Consider the following 24,261-nt stretch of genomic DNA (forward strand, 5'->3'; position numbering starts at 1 on the left):
TTTATGAACGATTTATGAACACACAATACATTTAAAATTAACAGAAATAATCAATTAGCATCACAATAAAACAAAGCAACTCCTATTTTGTTTTGTATTCTGTTTGATCAAGTTCCACATCACACCTCTCTGGAGTAGTGTGCCCTTCTTTTGTGCATTATCACACCTATGCTGAACAGGAGCGCCACCGCCAGGATCCCCACTGCCACTGCGAGCACCGTAAGGACACCTGCGGGACAGAAGGATAATCACCGCTTATCTTAACATGTTGCCTTTTTGCGAAAATAACCTCTTAAATTGATAGCCTGGAATAAAACATCGACATCCACCGACCTGTACTTGACCATTTGATCCTGAATCCGCACTCTGCCTCCCAGTCGTCCACTAAAACGTCCCGCACCAGATTGGTAAACAGCGTCAGAGGGCAAGGGTTGAGCTCATTACAGCCCGGGACAAGATTGGGGTAGGGCGGGTGCGCGGAGTCATTGCGGTAATACAGCTCCAACGAATAAGATCTGGGGAATTATTATTAGCCGGGTCAATACAATGAGATGACACACATTTATGCATTTAAGCGCTGAGTAAATAGCTTTGCATTGTGTGCTAATTTGATCATTGCAGTCCTGGATTACTGCCAGGGTAATGAAAAGAAAAAAAGAAAAAAATCTGGTGCTACAGAGGTGTCGAGTGCAATGTGTAAAAAATGTGTTGGTGTTTTTTCTTCCTGGTGTGACCTAGATTGAAAGGGAAAGAGCTGGAATGCAGTCATTACCCATCGTACTCCTGGTAGAATTCAAAGAGTTGACAGGCGGCGTAAGGAGGCAGCAGGCCGTTGTAGACGTCCAGAGCCGCCTGGAGGGTAATAAGTGTAGAGTCGTGCTGGAAACGGGACAGAACAAAACAGATGTCACTACAAGCGCACAGCTCAGCACTCACACACATTAGACATTAGAGTGGGAGATGTATGTTCAATGCGGTGCGAAATAACAAACATATAGAATGACAGTAATGTAAACATATAGGCAAATGTGCTGTTAAAGATTTGGGTTTTGTAAAGGTTTGAAGAATAATTAGAGTGTATTTATAGTTTATATATTTTCATGCACTTTCTGGTTGTTTATTTTGTTCCACAGTAAGGCATTCAACTTACAAAGGGAGCTTTCTACTATGGTCGAAGCTTGTGTGCCCCTATTTATCAAAACTTTATTCAAAATCTAAATTATTCTGCTTTAAAAACCCAAACAGTGGCTACTACCACATCACAATATTATGTTTTTAGTCTTCGTTTAGTTTAGAGAGATGATGGTGGTTTTATGCACACACAGTACGCAACCTATATAACACTAAAATCACATTAAAACATACATTTCCAGGGTGGATTCAAACCATTATAAGGACTTAATGTGTATCTCTGTAATATGTCTTTTACTAAACAGCTGGGTGCAAATCGAAACCGTTACAGTCAACTTACAGCTGAGTACATAATGAACTTGAGCGTGCTTCCTTGCTCCACGGCTTTGGAGAAATTTCTCAGGATGGCGTTTAACAAAACTCCTGGTAAACAAGCACAGTGCAACACACGTGTAATTGCACCGCTAATTGTGCACGAAAACATGGAAAACACTTGTCTGTCATAATATGGAGCGTGTGGGCCCACCTCCCGACAGCCGGGCCTTGTCTTTCCTCTTGTGACTCAGGATGCTGTACATGACCTCAAACGAGGCGATCTTCTTCAGGGTGTCCAGGACATCCGGAGTCACCCAGCGTGGGAGAGTCAAATTATGGATCCTCTGCAACGGATTAAGACGCGCATGACTGCTACAGACAGCGTGAAGGCCAACAAAGGGGATTGTATTACTCTGTTTCTGGCGTCTATTTATAGTTCTGGTATAACAGATGGCCATACACGCTTGTATATTAGAGACTGCAGTTGTGTCCTGAGTAAAATATGTGTACAGTATTAATGCATATGTTTGTTGTTGTGTATTCCAATGAGGTTTATATACATTTTTATACATTTCCGTATTCCCATTGCCTTCAGCAGTGGTGTTTGTTAGGCCCGAGCCCCAGCAGGGCGGAGGGCCTATTGCTCCCGCAACGCTGCCGAAGGCAGCTTTGCAACTGTCTGACCAAACATGCGGGCGCAGCCGGCATGTTTGGATGGCAGCCTGCATGGCATGGATCATGCATACTAACTCCTGCTATGATCATGCATACTTACTCCTGCTATGACAGAAATAGGAAACAATGAGTGAATGGACTACGCCCATTCACTCATTGTTGACAACAGCAGCGCGAAGCGCTGCATTCCTCCAAAAACACTCCTGGCATCGTCCCGTACGCGAGAATCCATACCGCAGGCATGGGCCATGCTTGTATCTGCTCAAATCAATGGAAGTCTATGGGGAGTGGGCGGGGCATCCCGACGGAATAGGGAGTGACGAGCGCGTAAGCGCTCGTAATGATGATTCCACCCCATGGCGGTATCGGGAAGGCTTAGAGCTTTCAAACGATGTATAATTTGTTGTTATAGTGGAAACGGCTATATTGTTTTTGCTAAAAATATTATTATTAGGCCCGAGCCCCAGCAGGGCGGAGGGCCTATTGCTCCCGCAACGCTGCCAAAGGCAGCGTTGTTACTGTCTGACCAAACATGCGGGCGCAGCCCGCATGTTTGGTGCCCCGTCGCCCCTGGCAAGTACAGTGAACTAGCCCATGCCGAAGGCATGGATCATGCATACTTACTCCTGCTATGACAGAAATAGTCAACAATTAGTGAATGGGCGTAGCCCATTCACTAATTGTTGACAACAGCAGCGCGAAGCGCTGCATTCCTTCAAAAACCCTCCTGGCATCGTCCTGTACGCGAGAATCCATGCCGCAGGCATGGGCCATGCTTGTATCTGCTCAAATCAATGGAAGTCTATGGGGAGTGGGCGGGGCATCCCGACGGAATAGGGAGTGACGAGCGCGTAAGCGCTCGTAATGATGATTCCACCCCATGGCGGCATCGGGAAGGCTTAGAGCTTTCAAACGATGTCTAATTTGTTGTTATAGTGAAAACGGCTATATTGTTTTTGCTAAAAATATTATTATTATTATTAGGCCCGAGCCCCAGCAGGGCGGAGGGCCTATTGCTCCCGCAACGCTGCCGAAGGCAGCGTTGCAACTGTCTGACCAAACATGCGGGCGCAGCCCGCATGTTTGGTACCCCGTCGCCCCTGGCAAGTACAGTGAACTAGCCCATGCCGAAGGCATGGATCATGCATACTTACTCCTGCTATGACAGAAATAGTCAACAATTTGTGAATGGGCGTAGCCCATTCACAAATTGTTGACAACAGCAGCGCGAAGCGCTGCATTCCTCCAAAAACCCTCCTGGCATTGTCCTGTACGCGAGAATCCATGCCGCAGGCATGGGCCATGCTTGTATCTGCTCAAATCAATGGAAGTCTATGGGGTGTGGGCGGGGCATCCCGACGGAATGGGGAGTGACGAGCGTGTAAGCGCTCGTAATGATGATTCCACCCCATGGCGGCATGGGGAAGGCTTAGAGCTTTCAAACGATGTATAATTTGTTGTTATAGTGGAAACGGCTATATTGTTTTTGCTAAAAATATTATTATTATTAGGCCCGAGCCCCAGCAGGGGGAGGGCCTATTGCTCCCGCAACGCTGCTGAAGGCAGCGTTGCAACTGTCTGACCAAACATGCGGGCGCAGCCCTCATGTTTGGTACCCCGTCGCCCCTGGCAAGTACAGTGAACTAGCCCATGCCGAAGGCATGGATCATGCATACTTACTCCTGCTATGACAGAAATAGTCAACAATTAGTGAATGGGCGTAGCCCATTCACTAATTGTTGACAACAGCAGCGCGAAGCGCTGCATTCCTCCAAAAACCCTCCTGGCATCGTCCCGTATGCGAGAATCCATGCCGCAGGCATGGGCCATGCTTGTATCTGCTCAAATCAATGGAAGTCTATGGGGAGTGGGCGGGGCATCCCGAACGAATAGGGAGTGACGAGCGCGTAAGCGCTCGTAATGATAATTCCACCCCATGGCGGCATCGGGAAGGCTTAGAGCTTTCAAACGATGTATCATTTGTTGTTATAGTAAAAACGGCTATATTGTTTTTGCTAAAAATATTATTATTAGGCCCGAGCCCCAGCAGGGGGAGGGCCTATTGCTCCCGCAACGCTGCCGAAGGCAGCGTTGCAACTGTCTGACCAAACATGCGGGCGCAGCCCGCATGTTTGGTACCCCGTCGCCCCTGGCAAGTACAGTGAACTAGCCCATGCCGAAGGCATGGATCATGCATACTTACTCCTGCTATGACAGAAATAGTCAACAATTAGTGAATGGGCGTAGCCCATTCACTAATTGTTGACAACAGCAGCGCGAAGCGCTGCATTCCTCCAAAAACCCTCCTGGCATCGTCCCGTATGCGAGAATCCATGCCGCAGGCATGGGCCATGCTTGTATCTGCTCAAATCAATGGAAGTCTATGGGGAGTGGGCGGGGCATCCCGACGGAATAGGGAGTGACGAGCGCGTAAGCGCTCGTAATGATGATTCCACCCCATGGCGGCATCGGGAAGGCTTAGAGCTTTCAAACGATGTATCATTTGTTGTTATAGTAAAAACGGCTATATTGTTTTTGCTAAAAATATTATTATTATTATTATTATTATTTTTCTTGTTCTTCTTCAGCGCTTTGATCTCTAATTTGACCCCCTGAACATGCTCAAAAACTCACCAAACTTTGCCCAAAATTCAGAATCGGCGAAAAATTTTATTTTTTCTGGGCCATTTTTTTTTTCGTTAAAAAATGGCGCGACAGCGCCACCGACAAAAGTCAAAATACATTGCGCCTATGGGAGACGCCCCGAGGTCAACTTTGGCGTAAAGCTACGAAATTCGGGACACGCATTCCTCTCGTGAAGATAAACAAAAAAAATCATTGTGGCCACGCCCCCAAACTTACCCTATGGCCGCCATCTTCCTTTGAAAATGAAAACAAGCTGAGTTAGCCATTTTGTTTACGTCAAACTTTGACGAACTCCTCCTAGGGCGTTTTGCCCACCGACTTCAAAATCGGCGTACGTCCTCTGGACAAGTGGGGCATCTAAAGTTATTCAATTTTTTGAGATACCTTTTACGGTCTGTGTGCGGCGCAGCCGCAAAGTTGGACAACTTATTTTGGAATATTGCAGGTCTAAAAATTGCTCCCATTTGATCAAAACCAGTCCGATTAGGACCAAATTTGAATCAGTTGTTAAACTTTCTAGTTTGGACCAGTTTATGATGACAAAATTGAAATGGCAGTGATAGCGCCCCCTACAGAGTGACCTTTAAATTAACATTGAAGGTCAAAAATTAGTTTTACCAAAATTGTCTAAACTTTACCCAAAATTCTATTTTGCCGTCCCGATCACAAAAGCCAATCACAAAAATGCCTAAATTTTTACGCCGTAGTCGTAGCGATGACAGAAACCTCCCATGTTATCCCTATGGGAAAACCACAAAATCTCTCAAATTACCACATTTTTATGTTTTACACTTTAACGAAGTCCTCCTAGTGCGTTTTGCCCACCAACCTCAAAATCGGTGTACGTCCTCTAGACAAGTGGTGTATCTAAAGTTATCCAAATTTTAAGGATAACTTTTACGGTCTTTGTGCGACGGAGCCGCAAACGTTTCCCAGAATTCTGACTATTTGGCCTTCAGAGTGGCCTATAAACAATAGAGTTTTTCCAAATGACATGATATTTTGAACAAAATTCTAATTTGCCATCCTGATCATAAAAGTATGAGAGCCAAAGTCATATTTTGTACGGCGTAACCGTAGCGTTGACAGAAACATCCCATGTTATCCTTATGGGAAAATCGTAGAATCGCTCAAATCACCACATTTTTACGCTTCACACTTTAACAAACTCCTCCTAGGGCGATTGTTCGATCAAGCTCATATTTGGGGAAATCATCTACACAAATGGGGCATCAAAACTTACCCATATTTGGATTCTAAGTGCTACGGTCTCTGTGTGGCGGACCCGCAAATATATGTCAGAAATGGGAAAACAGCGAAATCTCTAAAATCACCACATTTTTACGCTTCACACTTTAACGAACTCCTCCTAGGCCGATTGCCCGATCAAGCTCATATTTGGGGAAAATCATCTACACAAACGGGGCATCAAAAGTTATCCATATTTTGATTTTAAGTGGTACGGTCTCTGTGCCGTGGAGCTGCAAATATACTGTCACAAATGGGAAAAACGCCAAATCCTTGAAATGTTCACATTTACGCTTCACACTTTAACAAACTCCTCCGTGGGCAATAGCTCGATCAACCTTTACTTTGGGAAATATCATCTACACAAGCGGGGCATCAAAAGTTATCCATATTTTTATTCCAAGTGCTACGGTCTCTGTGCGGCGGCGCAGCAAATTTGACTGACACTTGTGTTCATTTGCACTGGATTGGCCATGTCCAATGTGTCGCCGTCTGTCAAGTTCTTTTTTTATTCAACACACAATAAGGGCGCCATCTTTATCAAGTCGAAAGCGCAGAGTCGGAAGGCCGGCGGCCCGCGAGGGCCGTTGGATGCCGCTTGCGGCTTTAATTTTTCTTGTTCTTCTTCAGCGCTTTGATCTCTAATTAGACCCCCTGAACATGCTCAAAAACTCACCAAACTTTGCCCAAAATTCAGAATCGGCGAAAAATTTTAGTTTTTCTGGGCCATTTTTTTTTTCGTTAAAAAATGGCGCGACAGCGCCACCGACAAAAGTCAAAATACATTGCGCCTATGGGAGACGCCCCGAGGTCAACTTTGGCGTAAAGCTACGAAATTCGGGACACGCATTCCTCTCGTGAGGACGAGCAAAAAAAATCATTGTGGCCACGCCCCCAGACTTACCCTATGGCCGCCATCTTCCTTTGAAAATGAAAATACGCTGTGTTAGTCATTTTGTTCACGTCAAACTTTGACGAACTCCTCCTAGGGCGTTTTGCCCACCGACTTCAAAATCGGCGGACGTCCTCTGGACAAGTGGGGCATCTAAAGTTATTAAATTTTTTGAGATACCTTTAACGGTCTGTGTGCGGCGCAGCCGCAAAGTTGGACATTTTATTTTGGAATATTGCAGATCTAAAAATTGCTCCCATTTGATCAAAACCAGTCCGATTAGGACCAAATTTGAATCAGTTGTTAAACTTTCTAGTTTGGACCAGTTTAGGCTGACAAAATTGAAATGGCCGCGATAGCGCCCCCTACAGAGTGACCTTTAAATTAACATTGAAGGTCAAAAATTAGTTTTACCAAAATTGTCTAAACTTTACCCAAAATTCTATTTTGCCGTCCCGATCACAAAAGCCAATCACAAAAATGCCTAAATTTTTACGGCGTAGTCGTAGCGATGACAGAAACCTCCCATGTTATCCCTATGGGAAAACCACAAAATCTCTCGAATAACCACATTTTTATGTTTTACACTTTAACGAACTCCTCCTAGTGCGTTTTGCCCACCAACCTCTAAATCGCTGTACGTCCTCTAGACAAGTGGTGCATCTAAAGTTATCCAAATTTTAAGGATAACTTTTACGGTCTCTGTGCGACGGAGCCGCAAACGTTTCCCAGAATTCTGACTATTTGGCCTTCAGAGTGGCCTATAAACAATAGAGTTTTTCCAAATGACATGATATTTTGAACAAAATTCTAATTTGCCATCCTGATCATAAAAGTATGAGAGCCAAAGTCATATTTTGTACGGCGTAACCGTAGCGATGACAGAAACATCCCATGGAAAATCGTAGAATTGCTCAAATCACCACATTTTTACGCTTCACACTTTAACAAACTCCTCCTAGGGCGATAGCCCGATCAAGCTCATATTTGGAGAATATCATCTACACAAGCGGGGCATCAAAACTTATCCATATTTTGATTCTAAGTGCTACGGTCTCTGTGTGGCGGACCCGCAAATATATGTCAGAAATGGGAAAACAGTGAAATCTCTAAAATGACCACATTTTTACGCGTCACACTTTAACGAACTCCTCCTAGGGCGATTGCCCGATCAAGCTCATATTTGGGGAAAATCATCTACACAAACGGGGCATCAAAAGTTAGTCATATTTTGATTTTAAGTGGTACGGTCTCTGTGCCGTGGAGCTGCAAATGTATGTCACAAATGGGAAAACGCCAAATCTTTTAAATGTTCACATTTACGCTTCACACTTTAACAAACTCCTCCGTGGGCAATAGCCCGATCAAGCTTTACTTTGGGAAATATCATCTACACAAGCGGGGCATCAAAAGTTATCCATATTTTTATTCCAAGTGCTACGGTCTCTGTGTGGCGGAGCAGCAAATTTGACTGACACTTGTGTTCATTTGCACTGGATTGGCCATGTCCAATGTGTCGCCGTCTGTCAAGTTCTTTTTTAATTTACCACACAATAAGAGCGCCATCTTTATCAAGTCGAAAGCGCAGAGTCGGAAGGCCGGCAGCCCGCGAGGGCCGTTGGATGCCGCTTGCGACTTTAATTGTCCTTGTTCCCACTAATAAGGTTTAAATTCGAATACAGAAATGTGCCCACAAGACGATAAACAGGGACGAGGGGGCCTTTTTACTCTCACACACCTGGGACACTGTATTGAAGGCGTTGGACTGCAGATGGCGTGGTTGTCCTGCCTTTACCGGTCAGTGGAAAGCACCAAAACTTGAGTAAATCAGCTGATAAGACACGCCACAGCAACGCCACGTGGCAATCTGAAGAAACTATGATTTAGCTTGTCTGAAAATAGAATCTCTTTTAATAAATGTTTGTTGTTGGGTATTCGTGTGATATTTTGTGGAATAATGCCCATTCAAAAGACATTAAATTTAGTTTTTAACAGATAACAGATCTGGGCTCCTGGACGGGGGCCTCCTAGTGCCAACAATAATGTGTTTCTTCAGTGTAAAGCGGTTAATTGCCCGAGAGCCATTGCAAGATAGTGTCACATAGGGCTTAATCACACATTTTCAAAGCCACTCTAGTGTAATGATAAGTAAATATGAGTAAAAACGCTGCATGTAAATTACCTGACAGTTCAGTGTGTCGTATACCCTCCAAATTTTCTTGCCAACCAATTTGGACACAGGATACCCGGTGTGATTGGACAGCCCCTCCACAAAATACTGCAACAAGAACAACAATGAAACAGTCATGTACTAATCATAACCTGGATAAATATTAGTGGCTACTCCCGTTCCCGTTGAGTCTTGCATGAGACGATCAGATAGCCAGCAGAGGGTGTTAAAATTCAACATAGGCGCTCCAACCTTTCGCACTAACAGGCTGCATATGGAACCAACTTTAATTAAAAGAGTTTTTTCTAGTGTAATCCTTCATCTAATTCAATGCAACTGTTAATTAATGTGTGTGAGAAGTAGCACAGTAGATATTTTTTACAAGGAAGTTTGCGTGCCTGAGAAAACTGCTAAGACACTGTGTCTGGCATAACGAACACGTCAGAGAAGGTGCTGATAATGTCGCCACCATCAGCTACGAACTATTATGATAAATATCTCTTTTTTCTCAGCATTAGGTAACTCATTATTTGCAGCGAATGTACAATTGTGTTTGTCAGGAATAGCTCACACATAGAGTGTTATTGTGACATATGATGTGGTTACAGGGACAGAACATGCAGTGAAGTGCAGTGTTCGAATAGAAGTATTTTTGGAGTAGGTGCATGATATAGTATGGTACCTGATGGGCCCCCAGGAACCTCTGGTAAGGGACGCTCTCAAACGTTTCTGTCATCAAAGCACGGAAACGTGGACAGTCTTTGCCAGGTGATCTTAGCAGCTAAAACACATGACAATACCACAGTCAATATTTTTTATAGTGCAGTGTTACAGAAGCAATGAGTGGCAAGCGAAAAATAAGTATGTAAGTAAGTATTAAGTAAGTAAGTAAGTACCGTAAGTAAGTTAGGCCGCAGTTATTTTATTGCTTGGTTTACGGATTTTTAAATTAAATATATTGAACAGGCGGACGAAATATAAATATAAATATAATTTCAGTTTCAAAAGATTTTTTCTTCCGGGTTTACTCAAAATGCACCACGGGAGACGCAGCGTGCAGGAGCGTGACAGTAGATTTAGCGTGTTTTATATTAGCAGTCACTGCAAAACGTGCTGGAGAAAATGTGGTAAACGGGTTTAGAATGTATATTTGCGATATAAAGGAGTTGTAGACAGGGAAACGGGCGCGCGCGCTCTCACCGGGACCGCGCAGGGACGGAGCGGCTCCGTCACAGACTCCTGCAGGATTTAGGCCAAAAATTGCTTCACACGCTCTTATCTTTTGACTTAACACCGCTTTTTATATTTCATTTAATGCTATTTTGCATTGTCGCGGTACTTTATACTTTATAAAAAAAAGAATAAGTAAGTAAGTCAGTCAGTAAGTAAGTAAAAATAAGTAAGTAAGTAAGTAAGTAAGTCAGTCAGAAAGTCAGTAAGTAAGTAAAAGTAAGTAAGTAAGTCAGTCAGAAAGTCAGTAAGTAAGTAAAAGTAAGTCAGTCAAAGTAAGTCAGTAAGTCAGTCAGTCAGTAAAAGTAAGTAAGTAAGTCAGTCAGTCAGTCAGTATGTAAAAGTAAGTCAGTAAAAGTAATAGAAAAAGCTTCAGTTGTAGTCATCTGGACTCAGTTTGAAAAAATAGACGTTTCGACTCTCATCCAAGAGTCATTGTCAATAACAGAATTTAGGTCGAGAACTCCGATATTAATACTGTTCTGTGGTAAGACCCGCCCATTGGGAGGAGCCTTCCTGAAGTAGAAAGAGTTGTTTGTTTCAACAGAAACTCCCCCCTTGTATCTACCGAGCTAGCCTATTCAGAATCTTAATGGGCTATTAGAAACCTCTTTGTCTTTGTGAGACCCTGGCTCAACCACCCTGAGTACCTGATTAGCATCTGAATGTCCTTTACCTTTCCAGGGGTTCAGAATCCCATTATAAATAACAGGAAGATGAAACCTAAGCCCTCCATTTCTATTTAAAGAAGGTCTTTCTTTTTTAACAAAAATAGCTTTAGGCCATAGGCTGTAGCCTGTATCGTTCAAGTTCGCTACACCTGTCACAAGACTAAAAAATGACTTCAAATATAAAATTATCATTGTACCATTAGCTCATGACCAAAAGTTCTCCACTCGCATCGCGCCAGTTTTTTTACGGCGATAACTCAAATGCGGAACTATATTCTCAGCCTGATAGCGCAATATCCCTACGCCTGAATCATTCCGCCTCTGAATCAGCCAATCAGGGGAGAGATTACTACAACAACATCAAACATGGCTGCTCCCGTGGAGCGGCATGTTGTCACTCGAGCCGATAGAAAGTGCTATGAAAATATGGATTACACATGCATCACACACATTTCATCGGTAGAAAAAGAGCAAACACAGCCACAGACTGTTGTCCGCTGGAGGAAGCTGGTGACTTGTGCTCGGAAGTGAATAGAAATCGATGGAATAGACCGCGCGTTAGCGGCAGCTGTTTGTGTACACAATGACGACTTCGCCAAACAAAACTATCTTACGTCTTCTGTGGCTTCTTCGGACGGAAATCTTTCTTATTTTCTGGAGAGTAACAAGCCAGGCTTTCACCCTACATGCTATAGACGTTTCACCCTACATGCTATAGACGTTTCACCCTACATGCTATAGACGTTTCACCCTACATGCTATAGACGTTTCACCCTACATGCTATAGACGTTTCATTGACAAGAAACGAATTACTAGTGCTGAAAAGCTTGCGGCAATACAGTCGGTCTGTGGGCAGCATGGAGAGGGTGAGGATGACGCTTAATCTACCACATCAACTCTGCCACCTTCTCCCAAACGACTGAGATCTACCACAGATGTAAAGACAAAATCATCTAAAAAGTCAAGCGTACTTCCTGCAGTTTGCATCATTTGCAAGAAGGTTGATCGCTGTATCAAAGAGGCTCTCAAGACAAAGAAAGATAAATTGGTCGAAGCTGAAACTTTAACTGCTGGTGAGTAGATTATATATTGATTCTTGCATGTGTGTTTTCTCTTGCTCGTGGTAAATAGGACTAATCACAGTGAAATAAGTTGGCCAAAATATACATAGATAAGATAAGATAAGATAATCCTTTATTGTCCCACATTGGGAAATTTCATTGATGCAACGCGGGTAGATCCAGATGTAGATACAGAAGAAAAGAACAGATCACTATAGGAATATGTGCCTAGTTTATTACATGTAGGTGTAATGTATGTAAGACTGTATGATGAGAACTTTTGCGATTGTTTACTGATTGTGCTCACCCTTGATTGAAATTCTTTTACTTCTCCTTTACTAGGAAGTTTGGTCAAAGCAGCTGAATCAAGAGCAGATGAATCCATCCTGATGTGTACCAGAGGTAAAGATTGTGTTGCTATTGAAGGCACCTCTATCACAAGAGGTGTTACAAAGAATAGCTTTCTGACAAAGAAGACAAGTGATGAAAGGTAACATTTTGGTAATCAAATAAAATATATATATATATTTCCATATATTTAGATAAATTCATCATTTCATTGAAAATTATTGTAATGACTACACGATAATTTTAAAGACGTTTGAATCAAAGCAAATTTCTGTTTGTAGTGAGCTAGTATATTTCTGACCAATCACTGCATTTCCTTGCTTTATACAGGTGACCTAAAGTCTGGGAGTACAGCGATGCATATACAGCATTCTGTGACACTGTCATCCGGACACAACTGATTGAAAACCAGGAAATCCTCAGAATGAAGAAGCTCTTGTCCCTGTTCCAGAAATTCATCAAAAAACACCCTGGTCATGGAAGTTACCGGTAATTAAATTATTCTTATTGTTTATGAAAGAAAACAATAGAAGATCAGATAAACATCACAGCTATGTTTATTCATGAAATTTCATTCAAGATCAAACCAATCCTGTTAGCTACAGGAGTCTACATATTTTTCATTTTATTTATTTATACAGGGAAAACCCAATGAGAAAAGTGGTTACCCTGTTAAAACACAACACAAAATAAACAGCAAACATAGGATACTAAAACACAAATAAAATAATTCTAAAACACAAATAAAATAGTAATCTATCAATACTGAATTTCTATTCCTTCTCTAATTTTTACAGATCCGATCTTCTGAAGAAGAGATTACAGCGAGACTTCCCACAGCTGAATTTCCACAAACCACCAAGAAGAAACCTGAGTGAAATGGTTTCCACGGAGACTACAGGACTTCTCCACCAGGATTTTTCAACTGAAACTGATATGTCAGTTTCTGAGATGTCATGTAGTGATGGAGAAATGGTGCCAGAAAGTGGTAAAGATGCAGCACTGCGAGAGCTCTCAAGGACAGTTTACAGTGCAGGTGTATTACTGAAACAAGCGGTCAAGAGTGCCTCTAATATGGATGAAACAAGCGGTCAAGAGTGCCCCTAGTATGGATGAAACAAGCGGTCAAGAGTGCCCCTAGTATGGATGAAACAAGCGGTCAAGAGTGCCCCTAGTATGGATGAAACAAGCGGTCAAGAGTGCCCCTAGTATGGATGAAACAAGCGGTCAAGAGTGCCCCTAGTATGGATGAAATAAGCGGTCAAGAGTGCCCCTAGTATGGATGAAACAAGCGGTCAAGAGTGCCCCTAGTATGGATGAAACAAGCGGTCAAGAGTGCCCCTAGTATGGATGTAAATCTGCCTCCTACACAAGAGGATCTAAATGTTTCCTCTGCCAGAAAGATTGTGCCAATTGAACTTTATAACTTACTAGCTTGGTGTGTAGGTGCTAGTGATAAATTGACATTGTCTAACATGGTAAATGTATCCGAGGAGGTTGATCTTTGTTTACTGTCAATTTGCCAAGATATATATTTGTCCTCAAAAGGTAAAAATCAAACCAGTGTTGTACTTACACATTTTGACATCAATCATACTTATATCATTCCTCTGTTTGTATGTATATCCTATTCTGCAGAAAGTTTGCCTTACACTAGATCGAAAGATACACATGTCAATTAGCCTGTTTATCACGATGTAAATACTGCTTTTATGATTGTAATTATTTGTTCATATTGAAAATACATTACATAAAATTATATCCGTTCTATAGAATAAAACTTTTACCAATAGCCTATGTTTTCTTTCTTCAAATGGGCAACTGGTGTTGAAAGGGTTAAAATACTACTTTTAGATTATGTTTTTATAGTGTAGTATGAATCAAGACTAGAGAATTTGTAATTGTTGAAGCATTCAGTTGAATACTAAATGTGGAGTAAGAGTTTTCAAGTGCGTAACAATAACATGCAAAATTGTTAAAACTGTTTTTTTAACTTACGTTTGCTCTTAAACTAAAGCACCCAGAGTCTCACCACTTTACATCCTCCAAGAAAGTAGTTATGTCTCTGAGAATCTGAATTTCTGAAGTAATCAATCAAAGAATGAAAAAAATAAGAAGGTATGAAGATGGGTGTACGCCCCAATTTGTCACATATTTGGGTAAACTGGCAACTTTGACACCTATTTTCTCAAATACTGGCAGAAATCATGCGGAGAACTTTTTCCCCCAGCTCAAGTATATCTTTGAGATTGGAAAACCACTTTTGAAAAGTAGTCTTGATGTGGTGGAGCGAAATTCATTTTCTAGCCACATTCTGAGTTACAGCCTATGGCCTTCTTCCTTGACTCCTCTTTCAAACCATCTTTTAAAACCTTCACCTCACCGTCTTCAAACGAGTGATTAGAGGCTTCAAGATGGAGATGCACGGCGCTCTGAGTATTAAGAACAGTATTAATATCGGTATTAAGAACAGTATTAATATCGGAGTTCTCGACCTAAATTCTGTTATTGACAATGACTCTTGGATGAGAGTCGAAACGTCTATTTTTTCAAACTGAGTCCAGATGACTACAACTGAAGCTTTTTCTACTATGGAACACGCCTGGACGAATGAGGGATTACACCGTCAGTAAAAGTAAGTCAGTAAAAGTAAGTCAGTAAGTAAGTAAAAGTAAGTCAGTCAGTAAGTAAGTACCGCAAGTAAGTAAGTAAGTAAAAGTCAGTAAGTAAGTCAGTAAGTAAAAGTAAGTCAGTAAAAGTAAGTCAGTAAAAGTAAGTCAGTAAGTAAGTAAAAGTAAGTCAGTCAGTAAGAAAGTACCGCAAGTAAGTAAGTAAGTAAAAGTCAGTAAGTAAGTCAGTAAGTAAAAGTAAGTCAGTAAAAGTAAGTCAGTAAAAGTAAGTCAGTAAGTAAGTAAAAGTAAGTCAGTCAGTAAGAAAGTACCGCAAGTAAGTAAGTAAGTAAAAGTCAGTAAGTAAGTCAGTAAATAAAAGTCAGTTAAAGTAAGTAAGTAAGTACCGCAAGTAAGTAAGTAAGTAAGTAGAAGTAAGTAAGTAAGTAAAAGTAAGTAAAAGTAAGTCAGTAAGTAAGTAAGTTGCTGCCCCACCAACAAATATTTGGAGTTTAGAAAAAGGAGAACCATTATTATTATTATTATTATTTCTTTCATTTGCCTCTCAGGGCTTCCGTACTCAGGAATTTTTATTTTTTTCTAATTAATTTAAAGTTATGATAATGATAATTCATCATATTTATATAGTAATAGAAAATATAATCCTCTGTCAGTGTCAGCTCAATGACGTCAAAGTGGCTCTAGTCCAGGCTAAACCCCACCCCAGACCCATAGTAGCTCAGTCTAAACTAGCTGTTAGCAATGGCAATAAGTGTAGAATCAAATATGGCTCCCATGTTCAGCTCATGTGACATAACACTTGGCATGTAACAATATAATGATGTATTCCACCTCTCGTGTTGAAGGAGCCGGTGTTTGAAGTGCTCATTGAAGGTAATCTGCATGTATTGTATGCTGACCTTGTCCTGGGCGCGGGGGACAGTGTGCACTGGGATGGGTCTCCACAGTAACTGGGGCGAGATGGGAGGGGGGCGTCTGGTTGGAGGAAACAGCCCTGCCAGACAAGACTGAGCACTCATCAGGGTGCGCTCATAATCGGTGCTTCTTATGTAGATCTGGAAAATCATCCCGAAGTTGAGTCAAGGACAGCAAGCTTCTCAAACGCAGTCATTATTTACTTGAATCGTTAACTGTATGTTAGCTGTATAAATAATACAAATTTCCCATTTCATCAAATTATTTATATATTTACTTCAATTGTATAACGATTAGACCTACTTTTACTGTGTACATCCTATTCAGCAATAATAAAATCCTATATTTAGTATTGGAACTGTACTAAATATAGTCATTTGTTATTGCTAATTGTTGTAATTTATGACAAAATGATGCACTTCATGAGATACTTTTCGATGTTTTGATTCTATGGCAACCTAACCCATTCAATCCTTTTTGATTTATTTGTTCGTACACCTGGCATATACTCTTATGTCTTTACAATGCGTACTGCTTATTCTCTAGTGGCGCATTGAGTTTGTTTTCATAAGAACAAAGCCAGGAGCAGTGCATTTGCATACATATCTTGGCTCATATTGCAGTTGAAAATAGATGCTGCAGTCATTGCTGTGAACATGTGTCTACTGCAGGTATTCCCTTCACATGAACCACAGTGTGTGAAGGTTGTGATGGCTTGTGACACCTCTGACTTGCTTCATTTATTTCTGTCTGCCGAGCCGTGTCAGCTCCGTGCACATGCTAAATCACACTGATAAGGTTGGATGTTCTTGTGATGTGAAGAATGCGTCTTTTTTAGTCCCCTATAGCTTTGCCAGATTTAAATAGACGTGCCAGCACGAGGGGGAGGGTACGAGAGTTAAGTGAGACCTTTCTGATAAATTATCAACGACAGGTACTGAAAAGAGTTGTGTGGGAGATGTGCAGGAAGTGTTTACCCTTTATGGCACATTATTTGAATGTGGTTTTGTCTAATTTGTTCTTACGTAAATTACTGAGTCGATGACGTAGAGAAGGGAAGTGACATATGTTGGCTTATTTTTTGGAAGGAATCACTTTTATTAATTTCCTTAAGAAGTAGCAGTAGTATTATCTTAAACGGTAAGATGAATAGAAAATCAAAAGTCTGTTACACTGAATGAAGTTGAAAGTCCAGCTGTATTTCATATTTCTTATCATTTAACAAAGTCTACTTAGAGTACACTTATCTAATACTACAGTAAGTCTATTTTAGGGCTGAAACTATTGAAATGTTTAATTGCAATTGATTGAATATTGAAATAATAGTTTACCCTCCCAAATCCTCAGGCGGCATTACTTTAGCTTATCTGGGTCAAATTTTGTAAAAATCTATTAATAGTTATTCCGCCATCTAACAACTAATCAATTAATCAGAAGAATAATTCCTTGAAGAACAGGTTTGCAAAATAATTGTTTGAACCCTTCTTTACTTTATTTTTGTTGTTGTTTTTTGTAGATTATTCACTTATTCACATCAGAAGTATAACTATAATAATGTCCTTTACTGTTCCACTGATTCAAATAAAGCAGATGGATATAATTACATCACTTTGACCAATCAAAAGAGTGTAGCCATTTAAGCCTACTACAGTATCGGTATATGGTAATTAAAAAGCACTGTGAAATGGAGAAGCCAGAGTGGAAGAATGGTTTAATGGGGTGGATGGCCCCTGGTGTTGGAGCTGTCACATACATACATGAAGCTCAGGGGCCACATTATGTTCAAACATCTGAGAGAGCAGCGATATCAGCTCCATGACTCAGCTCATTAACACAAAGACAGGTTACAGTCATTATAGACAAGGCCTCGCCACGTGAACTGAGCTGATCAACAGGCGGAGAGCAAACTGTGATGGAGGAAGGAGCTGGTGTTGCCAGGTAGAAGCGCTTGTGCCAGAGATATCGAAAAATGGGTCATATCAATTGTAGTTTTGGAGATGTGCGAAATTAGAATATTACGTGTCTATAAGTACAATATTTTTCTTTTTAATGGCTGTACAAAAGGCATAACAATTAAGATAAAAGTAATTTGCAATGATATCTTTCGAGTATAAAGTCATATTTTTGCACTCCTGTGGTTATTTTTATTGCCAATTGTTCAAACTTAACCACAACATTTAAGCACATTTCTGATGGCATAATAATGTCTGAATCTTGTCATCGGAATGGTAAAAATAGAATTAAAATATTCATTATCACAAATATCGCCGGGTCCAAAGGAAGCCCAGTAACATATGAAGTACTACACCTCTTTGTTGTTGTAGTCGTCGCTCAGAAAGTTGCCATATCTCCTCCGCAGAAACCTGCCCAGCTCAAACTGCTGCTTCATGCCGAGCTGAAAGCAGAATCGTACTCATGTTGGTGCAATTCTTCTGTGTTACTTTTCTCCTTGTCTTTAGGAGTTGGCAAGTTTAAGGTCAGTTTTCTTATTTACATAAAATAAATAAAGAACAGATCTGGGCTCCTGGACGGGGGCCCCCTAGTGCCAAAAATAATGTGTTTCTTCAGTGTAAAGCGGTTAATTGCCCGAGAGCTGGATAAGGCCACAGTGGGGGTAGATTTAATTAAAATTACGAGCAAGGCTTCCTCTCACCTGCTCTACACAAGTCTATTTTACTTCAGAAAACAGGAGCTGCTCAACTTTTAAGATAAGATAAGATAAGATATTCCTTTATTGTCCCACATGGGGAAATTTCATTGGTGCAACGCAGGTAGATACAGAGGTAGATACAGAAGAACAGATCATTTATAGGAAGTCTGAAAAACACTTTCAGTAGAAGATCTCCTATAAATAAATAAAAAACTCCCATAGACAAATAAATAAATAAATACATAAATACCATTGCATGTGATCACGACAGTAATTGCACATGAATATGTGTCACGACAGCACATAGATTGCACATGAATTCCAACAGCAATTGCACATATGACAGAATTGCACATGGTTAGGTCAGTATTGCGAGTGTTCAGTACTAACAGTGTTTGTTATAAAGTCTGACAGCAGCAGGAAGGAAAGACCTTCGAAACCTTTCCTTCACACAGCGAGGGTGGAGTCAGTCTCTCACTGAAGCTGCTCTCCAGAGCGGAGAGAGTGTCCTGCAGGGGGTGACACTCATGGTCCAGCATAGATGTGAATCCAGCCAGGACCCTCCTGTCCCCCACCTCCTGCACCAGAGTCCAGAGCACAGCCCAGGACGGAGCTGGACTTCTTGATGACTCTGTCCAGTCTCTTCCTCTCCCTCTCTGTGATGCTGCTGCTCCAGCAGGCCACACCGCACAGGAGCTGATGCCACCACAGAGTCATAGAAGGTCTTCAGGAGTGGCCCTGTCACTCCAAAAGACCTGAGTCTCCTCAGGAGGTAGAGCCGACTCTGGCTCTTCCTGTACAGTGCTTCTGTGTTATGAGTCCAGTCAAGTTTGTGGTTCAGATGAACACCCATATTTACTTCATATAGAATACATATCTAGTACCGAAACATATATTCCTCATAAAAAGTTAAAGAGATTGTAAAGATTATAAAATTGGCATCAAAATATAAATAATGTGTAAAGTAGTTAGCTGTACCGCTTTAGATTGAATCATTTAAGATACTTCCTTACTGCTGTACTTATTGGTTTATAACGGCATCATGATGTCAGGCAGCAGCTCCACAGAGTCGCCACGAGTCAAAGCAGTTGTGCGCTTCAACTTCTTCAGCTGCCGGACCAGCTCTGATGAACTAACTCACACTGACAGATCATATCAGAGCGACGCCAGTATGTTGGTGTTTTTTTAATCGCTTTGGCACATTTTCTAAAGTTTTAACATTCATCTGACAAATAGAGTTTTGTGGTTCAAATGCCGTCATCAAGACACAGCCCGTGCAATACTTCAGTGTGTTGTGAGGGAGTTAGAAAACTTTAGGATGACACTGTTTCTGTCATTGGTTTGAGAGTCAGGTGCTGCAAAGACATATACACTGAACAAGTATTTGAAATAACATTGTGGGTGTGGCACTGGCTGAGAAATTAAAGTGGAAATCTCATGTAATCTCGTGCAATATAAAAATATGTCAGTGTTACATAAAGTTAAGCGTTTTGTCCTCCACAATGCTTCCAGATAACAATATGGCTCTTTACTCATTTTATGTATTGCCAGTGTGGAGAAACATATTATGCAATAACACAATTAAACCTTTGATTATACTACAAAACAGTAAGAATTATTCAGTCTTCAAGTCTTTAATACTACTGATACTAACATTAATACTAATTAATGACTAATTATTGAAATTGAAAGGGCTTCTAAAATGACAAATTCTCATGGTGATATGTGACAATTTAAAGCATATTTATTTTTTGAAAGGCTTTATCATCATCATATCAATTAAAAATATTTGGAAAAATATATATATATATATATATTCTTGACCATAATTGTTGTGTGGTGTCATAAGAAAAGAGCAGAGTTATCTAATGTTTTTATTCTCTCTGCTCCTTGAATCAACACTTATCAAATAAATAAGATAACATATGAATACAATATTACCCACATAATTTATATAACAAAAAAGCTGTGTGGATTTTGGTGGACAGACTGACATTGCAATCTGTCATTTAATCACATCATTGTGTTTTAGCTTCTGCAAAACGCGTGTTGCAGTTGAGTGAGTGAGTGAGTGAAATTAGAGTTAAGGCTTGATAATGGAGTTAAGGTTGTGCCAATATGAGCTCGTTTGCTCCCTGAATGGCAAGTACTGAAATCTGTTCCGCAATTTAGACTTAAGTGACACAGCGATTGAAGAAAAAAAGTGTTTGACCTCTATTTGTTTTTTTAAGTATTATGCTTGATACGTTGGACCACGTAGTCATAATATCTGGCAACCCAAAGGTGAGGAGTCAATTTTTGCGTTCTGGTTGGATAATTGACTAAACATCATCAACAATCACGTGTTGATGTTACAGTGTCAACATTACAATCTCAAAAATCTATATTTGTGGTAATATTCATGAACAATCCCGCTTACAACTGTTTCTGGAGCATGAACTTTACCTCTGTGAGCTGTCCGAAGCCCTGCGCCCACACTCCCTCTCTGTGTGGGTCCCTGGGATAGGACTCTATGGGCGAGCGATCCCCGTGTCGAAACACCTGGAAATTCACAACACACGGCATCAAATGGGTTCAGATGACGTTGTGCCTCGTCAGCCGTTTCAGTGTGATTTGGACAGTTGTGTTGACGTGAGGCGGAGTGCAGTCATTCCCATTATGTCATATGTTTGTTGTTATTATTGAGAATCACCTGCTTAAACAGGATTATGAACGTCGCAGTTGGACGCAAAAACAAACCTCAAAGTGCAAGTCAGCAAAGTCAAGATGAGCTTCTAGGCATGTTTACTGTTATTACATGATTAGTAAGTGGCTAAAATATATATATATATATATATATGTATATGAAATTGTGAAGGAAAGTGAGCATTGGTAGAAAGTCTTGCAGTGTAAAGAAAGTCTTTTTTATAGTGAATACGTTTTATTTTTACATTTCAAAGCAGGTACCTGTACTTTCCATTCCACCATTTTTTTTAACTGGACTAAAAAGGAGAAAGTACTTGTAATGTGTTTTTTAGAACTTCTGTGGTGACATTCTGTATAAAGGTTTGAGCAAAGAGAAAGATGTCCAAAAAACTAGGAAATTCAGTTAAATTTCCCAAATCTGAAATACTAGCTATAGCTAATACTTTTACGGGTAGTAGATTTTTCTTTGTGCTACTTATAATTTAACTTGATTACTTTTGTGTTGTATGGTGCTTAATAAAATTGGAAAGTATTACTTTATTTTTATTCTTTTTAATGTGTTTTTTTTTTCTCAATTTCACATTTTAACATGATCAAGTTATTTCGTGTATATAGTATCACATTATTTTGATAAGCACCATTGTTGGCAGGTTTAGGCTTCCACATGTAGCTGTACTTAAGTAACAAAATACAAATGTATAAGTACAAATGCTCTGCTCAAATGAGTGAATGGCAAGAGCTTCAAGTGAGTGCACTGTAAAACTGTAAAAGGTCATTTCAGAGGGACCCACTGAATTCTTTGTTGTGTGATTTATCAGTTGTTTCTCATAATGAAAAAAATACCTATTCTCTCAAATAATTAATTGTAATTCAGACAATCAACCAATATATTATTAATGCTTTGGATGAATTAAAAGCTATTACAAAAATACATTGGCCTGCAAGTCTGGATTTAATGAAGCTGCTTTGGTTAGATTTCCAAACCATGTTTTGTTTTTATTTTACATTCATCTCTCATTCATTCATTAATTTCTTGCTTGTTTCATATATGTAACTATTATCAGTGTTTGTCACTTTGATCAAATCAGCCAGCTTGCCAAATTGCTGCTGGTGCTTTAGATTTAGATTTGAGAACATTTCCGTATCAGTAAAACAATACATACAATTCAAAGAAACTTTAGTTTACTCCTTTAGTAGTAGGAGTAGAAGTTATAATTCCATTTAATTCAATTTCATAAACAACATATAACTTGTAAGTGATTGATAATATGACAAGGAAATCATTATATGACAAAAGTCTAGCTAATATATCTTATCATAGCCGTTCATTTGTCAGCTGTATACGATAGCGCTGAACTCCAGTGTGGAAGACAAAATATGCAAAGAGGTTTATAAATAAAGCCCTAATGTGTGGCGGAGAGATATCCCCAACACTGGTGACATAAAAACACTTTATCACCTTATAACAGGCTGGATATTATAACGCACATTTAAAAAACATAGTGTAATCGCCAAAAGACAGGCAGTAATATGGCTCTTGTGATAGAGTAAGTGGTATTTAACAGCAGTCGTGTCAGCGCACACATGCTGTAACCCAGTAGTGTCTGTGTTAAGCTTGTACTCACCGCTACCACAAACTTCAGCTCGCGACACTCGGAGATAAAGACGAGGCAGGGGAGGGACAGGAGCAGCCACTGGCACACTTTCATGATTTTAGGCTTCACAGTCGACTCCTGATGTGCAACAATGTCATTTAAAACAGTATGAAACGAGATTATGTGATTGTGTAAAGCGTATTATTACATTAAAGTACTATTAAGAGAGGCAAAGGGGTCGCTGGGGTCGTTCCCGAATAGTGAGGACCCCAAATGAAGTGCTTGTTTGGTCCTGATTGAGCTTAATTCTGATGTAGACTTGGTTTAGTCCTGGTTTAGTTTTTGAATTACACTTTTTTTCTTTTTTTTTTCTTACGTATGATGTATCAATGTTATTTAGTTAGTAAGTTTTTAAAAAAATATTTATTTTTGGTTGTATTTTTTTTTGTAAATACGTGGTGAAGGTTGGATATATTTTTGTTTTGTTTTGTTTTTTGACCGTATTTGAATTTTTATTTTGTTGTCGTTGGAAAAAAATAGAATAAAATTAAAAATCACACTTTGGAAATCTATAAAATACCAAACTGAAAAAGCAAATACCCAACATGGAATTTAAATGTTGCTGAAATTGCAGTTAATAGCAAATGTTGGTCATCGCCATGTGGTTTACATTAATATATTGTGTCATTAAATGCTAGAATAGTAACTTGTTTCATATCTTATTCACGATGCCGCTCCACTACTGACATGTGCCTTATTATTCATCAAACACAAGCTTTGTCCTACATTTGATTCATCGTTCACTGAACATTTGATTTTGGTCTGGGATCAGCTAAAACAAGACAAGCTGTATAAATATTAAACTAAATGCATGGTATCTTTTGTCACTGAGATGATACGGCTTAAGTTTTCTTTTTTTTACAGAAACAAAACTCTTTTACAATGATATACGGTCATATTTAAAGATGGTATTTTATTGCTGTCTGGAATTAAACATGATCAGTTTTTTACGGTGATGAGCAGAAGTCACCACAAGGTCAAGTTTGTATTGCTATTTTTGAGCAATAAAACACATAAAATAGAATAAAATAAATGTAAAATACAAAAGTTTATTGGTGTACCTGTGAAACATATTTAAGCAAAGAAATAACATCGCCATGGAGACAGACTTGCCATCAGAAAAGTTACATAGTGCACCTTTAACTGTATCAAAATGTCAAGCAGTTTGAACTCATTTGGACCAAATTAATGTTTTATTTAAAGTGTATTTAAATGTTATGTGGAAATTTGAATTCTGACCCCAAACGCCAGCTGTTACGATGAAAGTCTCACTCACCTCATTGCACCTTGTCTGCTCTCTTCAGACCGGACATCCTAAATTCAGTCATGCCCATAGGG

The 24,261-nt window shown here is 40.0% G+C and overlaps 1 protein-coding gene and 1 long non-coding RNA gene across 3 annotated transcripts; one reads left to right on the top strand and one right to left on the bottom strand.

Annotated features, from left to right (window-relative positions):
* Positions 1–12: 12 nt before the first annotated feature.
* Positions 13–24,261, bottom strand: LOC140369566 (testicular acid phosphatase homolog). Of its 2 annotated transcripts, XM_072456945.1 has the most exons (12): positions 24,200–24,261; positions 22,894–23,001; positions 21,029–21,124; positions 18,242–18,328; positions 15,918–16,073; positions 9,760–9,858; positions 9,090–9,185; positions 1,658–1,790; positions 1,472–1,554; positions 773–879; positions 334–515; positions 13–229 (listed from the first exon to the last, which is right to left on the bottom strand). In XM_072456945.1, the coding sequence occupies exons 2-12, from the start codon at positions 22,975–22,977 to the stop codon at positions 120–122; spliced, it is 1,233 nt and encodes a 410-aa protein (XP_072313046.1). In that variant the 5' UTR covers positions 22,978–23,001; positions 24,200–24,261; the 3' UTR covers positions 13–119. The 2 variants fall into 2 exon arrangements, with proteins under 2 accessions (XP_072313046.1, XP_072313045.1); XM_072456944.1 differs by lacking the exon at positions 24,200–24,261 and having other exon boundaries at positions 22,894–23,054.
* Positions 12,725–14,180, top strand: LOC140369360 (uncharacterized). Its single transcript, XR_011928230.1, has 2 exons — positions 12,725–12,877; positions 13,186–14,180. It is a non-coding gene; the product is annotated as an uncharacterized lncRNA (long non-coding RNA).

The sequence above is a fragment of the Eucyclogobius newberryi genome, unplaced genomic scaffold (assembly GCF_026437365.1).
Source record: "Eucyclogobius newberryi isolate DKJ021-1_F unplaced genomic scaffold, fEucNew1.0.hap1 SCAF_20, whole genome shotgun sequence".
Classification (NCBI taxonomy): domain Eukaryota; kingdom Metazoa; phylum Chordata; class Actinopteri; order Gobiiformes; family Gobiidae; genus Eucyclogobius; species Eucyclogobius newberryi.

Bases quoted from the DNA above. Each gene is read 5' to 3' on its own strand.
- LOC140369566 (XM_072456945.1), bottom strand. From the start codon at position 22,977: ATGAAAGTGTGCCAGTGGCTGCTCCTGTCCCTCCCCTGCCTCGTCTTT. The intron at 1,555-1,657 runs GTGGGCCCACAC...CTTGTTTACCAG, and splicing joins CAAGGCCCGGCTGTCGGGAG to GAGTTTTGTTAAACGCCATC. The intron at 230-333 runs GTCGGTGGATGT...TCTGTCCCGCAG, and splicing joins GATCAAATGGTCAAGTACAG to GTGTCCTTACGGTGCTCGCA.